Source organism: Crinia signifera, chromosome 19 (genome assembly GCF_055691185.1).
Source record: "Crinia signifera chromosome 19, ASM5569118v1, whole genome shotgun sequence".
NCBI classification, from domain to species: Eukaryota; Metazoa; Chordata; class Amphibia; order Anura; family Myobatrachidae; genus Crinia; species Crinia signifera.
This window is the reverse complement of record NC_139226.1, coordinates 143603908-143611407: the sequence shown is the minus strand read 5'-3', so window position 1 is coordinate 143611407 and position 7500 is coordinate 143603908. Positions and strand designations below refer to the sequence as shown.

The following is a 7500-nucleotide window of genomic DNA, read 5'->3' as shown; positions in this document are numbered from 1 at the left end:
CGAGCGGGGGGGGGGGCAGTGTTACATCCACATGCAACTCTGCAAATTTTGCAGCGTTGCGTGTGGACCAGAACAATGTCCTTAATTCATTGCAGGTGATTTTATTTTAGGGCCAAATTCAGTAATACAAAAAAAAATTGTGCCCGGAACACACGCTGCGGCAATGCAAGGAGAGCAAAGAACATTTGTATTGTTTCTGTGCAGGGTAAATACTGGCCGCTTTTGCATGTCGCCCGTCAGATGTTAGACAGCTTTATTTTTACACTGTAATTTAGATTTCAATTTGAACACACCCCACCCAAAGCAACCAATCAGATTCTGTCTATCATTTTTTTAGGTTGCAATTGAGAAATGATAGATACAATCTAATTGGTTGCTAAGGACAACATCACCTCTTTTCATTTTTAAAAGCTTTAGTAAATTTACACCTAAATCTCATGTTACATCTGCTCCACCTTTAGTGCAGCATGGTTTTGCTCATTTGCCCTTTTTTTGCTTTGCTAACAAAGCTGAATCAGTCCTGTACAGCGAGCCGCTTGCGTAGCTGATGAGCCACACTGTGACATGTAGAACTCTGGGTATGTAACATGAGGGGAGATCCAAGGATTGATATACGCATGGGATCTGCATGTACACAAGGTCATCCTGGCAGTTACCAATCTCTGCAGTCATGGAAACAATCTGCGGGCTGCACTGACTGTCTCCATGGCTGCAGGAGATAACGAAGCGTCAGACATCAGCAAAAAGTGTGTTTCTGGGTTTTAATCAGGCAATTTCAGGCATATGCCCCATTTGAAGAATCAGGACCTGTCCAGGTAAGGTTCAAAAGTGGGAGCCTTGGTCCGTGCACATTTGGCTGCATGAATGTACAAAAGGGAAGGAATTTGTAGGACGTTTGTATAAAACCACTGGCGACCACAGACAGTTGCCCCCGCCGTGTGCGACGCAGAATCAGGCCCTGAATTGCCAGCAGCAACTATTGTAGGTATCTAAGGCGGACTTTGAAATATATGGCAGTGTGAAGTGAGCGAACAAGCAATACACTCCAATCTAAAATACTTGGTGGAAATATGGGGGGTGGGGGGGGAATTTGCTCCTTAATAAATGCTGTTTAGGACCAGGCCATGGGATGCTTCTTGCCCCTCTGGCACCCCCCACACCACCACGCCCCACCACCACCCTGTATCTCAGACCTTCTGAGAGTCCTACATAAATAAATCCCTCTCTGTATCACCTCCCTCGCTACATCAGCACTATGCTGCTAACAATAGTAATGAGGCTGTATATATATATATATCATTTTCACGAAAGGCTGCGCCAGTTTTAGCCGCTGGCGTAGCGCTCCCACAGAATCTCCCCACCTGTTTTAATCAAGGCTTCTTCCGCGAAATCTGCAGCAAACTTCTTCAGAATCTCTGCAATGTCTTCGTTCACAAAGAGGCCGATGAAGTTGGAAGAGGTGTAGAGCTCCAGCGGGAGGGGGTTGGGGAATTTGGATTTCCAGTGAGAGACGGTGGTCTGTAAAGCTTCGCACAGCGCGTCCACATTTTTGTCCTCGCACTGTGGAAAGAAAGCACCAATAATATTGCAGATAGGATAAAATCCCAGTTATTAGCCGCGCCCGCTCATTCGCTTGTAATCCTTATCCTAACAAATAGCATAATGCAGCCTAGATGCACCATAAAGATCAGCATGCCCTCAGCAATGTCCAGCACGTTCGGCTGCCAGAATCTCGTGTAACAAGTTATCGGGCCTATTTAGGTTTTCTGCACTTGCGTGTGTGCAATGGAGACGAAAGCTCAGGTCTGGCCTCCTCCAATAATAAACAAATGAAATAGAAATTAAATGAAAGATTTAAAATTAAATATACATAAAAAAGAAAGAAAAAATAAACAATGCTTTATTAAATATTTAACGATGTGGGCGTGGCTAGAATTCTTTAAATAACCCTCACCCTACAAAGCCCTACTAATGGCGCTGAGGGCGGAGATAAACCTTTGTCATGTTGCATGCAGTCACCAATGCGAATGCCCACGTCCACAGGAAATATGGCGCCCCACATGGTGGCCTTTGGGGCCAAGCCTGCTGCACTACCATAATGGTGATAGGGGAGGACCCCCTGGTAGCAGGTACAGTCTGGGGTGACCCAAGGAAGAAGTCACAGCTGGATGTAGTGTGGGTGTCCACGCCGTGCCACATGTGCCACCTGTAAGAGTTACTCCGAGGCCACAGCGACAATGCAGAACCTACCATGAAGAACTGGCACAGCGTGATGTGGGGGAATATATTATGGGCCTTGTTCTTCCCACACAGCTGCTTCGACTGTTGCCAGAAGTCCGAGAGTTTCTGGGCGAGGGGGCCCATGGGCCGTAGGTACAGGACATATTCGCGAGGCAGGGGATCATCCAGGAAAGGGTCATCTATATGTGAGAACAGCCTGTAAGACAGTAACATCCGCTCATGAATAGGGCTCTCATACCAGTTACACCTGTATCTATAGCGCAGAAGGAGGAGCTTGTAACGTTACTGCAGGACAGAGCCAGCGGCTCACACCTGTATCTATAGCGCAGAGGGCGGAGCTTGTAACGTTACTGCAGGACAGAGCCGGCGGCTCACACCTGTATCTATAGCACAGAGGGCGGAGCTTGTAACGTTACTGCAGGACAGAGCCGGCGGCTCACACCTGTATCTATAGCACAGAGGGCGGAGCTTGTAACGTTACTGCAGGACAGAGCCAGCGGCTCACACCTGTATCTATAGCGCAGAGGGCGGAGCTTGTAACGTTACTGCAGGACAGAGCCAGCGGCTCACACCTGTATCTATAGCGCAGAGGGCGGAGCTTGTAACGTTACTGCAGGACAGAGCCGGCGGCTCACACCTGTATCTATAGCGCAGAGGGCGGAGCTTGTAACGTTACTGCAGGACAGAGCCGGCGGCTCACACCTGTATCTATAGCGCAGAGGGCGGCTCACACCTGTATCTATAGCGCAGAGGGCGGAGCTTGTAACATTACTGCAGGACAGAGCCGGCGGCTTACACCTGTATCTATAGCGCAGAGGGCGGCTCACACCTGTATCTATAGCACAGAGGGCGGAGCTTGTAACGTTACTGCAGGACAGAGCCGGCGGCTCACACCTGTATCTATAGCGCAGAGGGCGGCTCACACCTGTATCTATAGCGCAGAGGGCGGAGCTTGTAACATTACTGCAGGACAGAGCCGGCGGCTTACACCTGTATCTTTAGCGCAGAGGGCGGCTCACACCTGTATCTATAGCGCAGAGGGTGGAGCTTGTAACGTTACTGCAGGACAGAGCCGGCGGCTCACACCTGTATCTATAGCGCAGAGGGCGGAGCTTGTAACGTTACTGCAGGACAGAGCCGGCGGCTCACACCTGTATCTATAGTGCAGAGGGAGGAGCTTGTAACGTTACTGCAGGACAGAGCCGGCGGCTCACACCTGTATCTATAGCGCAGAGGGCAGAGCTTGTAACGTTACTGCAGCACGGAGCAGGCGGCTCACACCTGTATCTATAGCGCAGAGGGCGGCTCACACCTGTATCTATAGCGCAGAGGGCGGAGCTTGTAACGTTACTGCAGGACAGAGCCGGCGGCTCACACCTGTATCTATAGCGCAGAGGGCGGAGCTTGTAACGTTACTGCAGGACAGAGCCGGCGGCTCACACCTGTATCTATAGCGCAGAGGGAGGAGCTTGTAACGTTACTGCAGGACACAGCCGGCGGCTCACACCTGTATCTATAGCGCAGAGGGAGGAGCTTGTAACGTTACTGCAGGACAGAGCCGGCCGCTCACACCTGTATCTATAGCGCAGAGGGCGGAGCTTGTAACGTTACTGCAGGACAGAGCCGGCGGCTCACACCTGTATCTATAGCGCAGAGGGCGGCTCACACCTGTATCTATAGTGCAGAGGGAGGAGCTTGTAACGTTACTGCAGGACACAGCCGGCCGCTCACACCTGTATCTATAGCGCAGAGGGCGGCTCACACCTGTATCTATAGCGCAGAGGGAGGAGCTTGTAACATTACTGCAGGACAGAGCCGGCGGCTTACACCTGTATCTATAGCGCAGAGGGCGGCTCACACCTGTATCTATAGCGCAGAGGGAGGAGCTTGTAACGTTACTGCAGGACGGAGCAGGCGGCTAACACCTGTATCTATAGCGCAGAGGGCGGAGCTTGTAACGTTACTGCAGGACAGAGCCGGCGGCTCACACCTGTATCTATAGCGCAGAGGGAGGAGCTTGTAACGTTACTGCAGCACAGAGCAGGCGGCTCACACCTGTATCTATAGCGCAGAGGGAGGAGCTTGTAACGTTACTGCAGGACGGAGCAGGCGGCTCACACCTGTATCTATAGCGCAGAGGGCGGCTCACACCTGTATCTATAGCGCAGAGGGCGGAGCTTGTAACGTTACTGCAGCACGGAGCAGGCGGCTCACACCTGTATCTATAGCGCAGAGGGCGGCTCACACCTGTATCTATAGCGCAGAGGGCGGAGCTTGTAACGTTACTGCAGGACAGAGCCGGCGGCTCACACCTGTATCTATAGCGCAGAGGGCGGAGCTTGTAACGTTACTGCAGGACAGAGCCGGCGGCTCACACCTGTATCTATAGCGCAGAGGGAGGAGCTTGTAACGTTACTGCAGGACACAGCCGGCGGCTCACACCTGTATCTATAGCGCAGAGGGAGGAGCTTGTAACGTTACTGCAGGACAGAGCCGGCCGCTCACACCTGTATCTATAGCGCAGAGGGCGGAGCTTGTAACGTTACTGCAGGACAGAGCCGGCGGCTCACACCTGTATCTATAGCGCAGAGGGCGGCTCACACCTGTATCTATAGTGCAGAGGGAGGAGCTTGTAACGTTACTGCAGGACACAGCCGGCCGCTCACACCTGTATCTATAGCGCAGAGGGCGGCTCACACCTGTATCTATAGCGCAGAGGGAGGAGCTTGTAACATTACTGCAGGACAGAGCCGGCGGCTTACACCTGTATCTATAGCGCAGAGGGCGGCTCACACCTGTATCTATAGCGCAGAGGGAGGAGCTTGTAACGTTACTGCAGGACGGAGCAGGCGGCTAACACCTGTATCTATAGCGCAGAGGGCGGAGCTTGTAACGTTACTGCAGGACAGAGCCGGCGGCTCACACCTGTATCTATAGCGCAGAGGGAGGAGCTTGTAACGTTACTGCAGCACAGAGCAGGCGGCTCACACCTGTATCTATAGCGCAGAGGGAGGAGCTTGTAACGTTACTGCAGGACGGAGCAGGCGGCTCACACCTGTATCTATAGCGCAGAGGGCGGCTCACACCTGTATCTATAGCGCAGAGGGAGGAGCTTGTAACGTTACTGCAGGACACAGCCGGCCGCTCACACCTGTATCTATAGCGCAGAGGGCGGCTCACACCTGTATCTATAGCGCAGAGGGAGGAGCTTGTAACATTACTGTAGGACAGAGCCGGCGGCTTACACCTGTATCTATAGCGCAGAGGGCGGCTCACACCTGTATCTATAGCGCAGAGGGAGGAGCTTGTAACGTTACTGCAGGACGGAGCAGGCGGCTAACACCTGTATCTATAGCGCAGAGGGCGGAGCTTGTAACGTTACTGCAGGACAGAGCCGGCGGCTCACACCTGTATCTATAGCGCAGAGGGAGGAGCTTGTAACGTTACTGCAGCACAGAGCAGGCGGCTCACACCTGTATCTATAGCGCAGAGGGAGGAGCTTGTAACGTTACTGCAGGATGGAGCAGGCGGCTCACACCTGTATCTATAGCACAGAGGGAAGAGCTTGTAACATTACTGCAGGACGGAGCAGGCGGCTCACACCTGTATCTATAGCGCAGAGGGCGGAGCTTGTAACGTTACTGCAGGACAGCGCCGGCGGCTCACACCTGTATCTATAGCGCAGAGGGAGGAGCTTGTAACGTTACTGCAGCACAGAGCAGGCGGCTCACACCTGTATCTATAGCGCAGAGGGAGGAGCTTGTAACGTTACTGCAGGACAGAGCCGGGCGGCTCACACCTGTATCTATAGCGCAGAGGGAGGAGCTTGTAACGTTACTGCAGCACAGAGCAGGCGGCTCACACCTGTATCTATAGCGCAGAGGGAGGAGCTTGTAACGTTACTGCAGGACGGAGCAGGCGGCTCACACCTGTATCTATAGCACAGAGGGAAGAGCTTGTAACATTACTGCAGGACGGAGCAGGCGGCTCACACTGTATCTATAGCGCAGAGGGCGGAGCTTGTAACGTTACTGCAGGACAGCGCCGGCGGCTCACACCTGTATCTATAGCGCAGAGGGAGGAGCTTGTAACGTTACTGCAGCACAGAGCAGGCGGCTCACACCTGTATCTATAGCGCAGAGGGAGGAGCTTGTAACGTTACTGCAGGACGGAGCAGGCGGCTCACACCTGTATCTATAGCGCAGAGGGAAGAGCTTGTAACGTTACTGCAGGACACAGCCGGCGGCTCACACCTGTAATCTATAGCGCAGAGGGAGGAGCTTGTAACATTTACTGCAGGACAGAGCCGGCCGCTCACACCTGTATCTATAGCGCAGAGGGCGGCTCACACCTGTATCTATAGCGCAGAGGGCGGCGCTTGTAACGTTACTGCAGGACAGAGCCGGCCGCTCACACCTGTATCTATAGCGCAGAGGGCGGCTCACACCTGTATCTATAGCGCAGAGGGAGGAGCCATTCCTAGTGGTGGCGATAATCATAGATCTGTCCATGCAGACATTTACTAACAGCAGAATAATCCTTTACAGCAAAACTCAATCTACAAAATCTACCAGAATAATGCCGCGGCTGCAGACACGTAATCGCCATGTACAGACGGTGTATATGTATACATAACAATATGTACCAACCAATCACACGCTGCCTGTACGCTTCTCCCTCCTGACGATGCCAGCGCTTTCTGCCTGAAAACACAGAAATACAGACATATAAGAAGACATCATATAAGTCATATTCTTACAGATTTCCACCAGTAAGTCATGTAACAGACTGTGTGTGTATATGAGTGTAATTCCCGAATCCCCGCCAGGCCGCTGCTTCCCCTCACGCTCATTACACCGGGCTTCAGATCAGCCATACTGTCCATGCATGGCCAGACACCGAGGTGCGCGGTGCCATCAGATTTCTGCATCAGAAGCTGGAATACATCGCCAACTTGTGCACAGCCCCCCAGATGCAGGGTTCTAACAGCGATGCCATTGGCAGGTCTGCACTACTACCCTCCTACAGCCATGAGCTGGTGCCGAGATGTACTTTCACTTTCAGTTGTGACCGTTTTTACTTTCACTTTCAGTTGTGACCGTTTTTTACTTCCACTTTCAGTGTGACCGTATTGAGCCCACAAAATATCTACCCCATCCCAAGTCCCTTTCTGCTCCTACCTCCAATCTGTCTTCACAGCTCCCTCTCTATACCCAGCAGGTTGAAACCGATCAGTATCCCTGCCAAAAATTGCTTTCA

The 7500-nt window shown here is 52.3% G+C and overlaps 1 protein-coding gene across 2 annotated transcripts in view; it reads right to left on the bottom strand.

Moving 5' to 3' along the window:
- UBASH3B (ubiquitin associated and SH3 domain containing B) overlaps positions 1 to 7500 on the bottom strand; it is a 160506-nt gene that overhangs the window by 66281 nt on the left and 86725 nt on the right. For both annotated transcript variants that reach the window (XM_083163582.1, XM_083163583.1), the window contains exons 2-4: positions 6891 to 6944; positions 2251 to 2437; positions 1362 to 1560 (exon numbers count right to left, since the gene is read on the bottom strand). In XM_083163582.1, coding sequence (XP_083019708.1) covers positions 1362 to 1560; positions 2251 to 2437; positions 6891 to 6944 — 440 coding nt within the window. The remainder of the gene's footprint in view (positions 1 to 1361; positions 1561 to 2250; positions 2438 to 6890; positions 6945 to 7500) is intronic.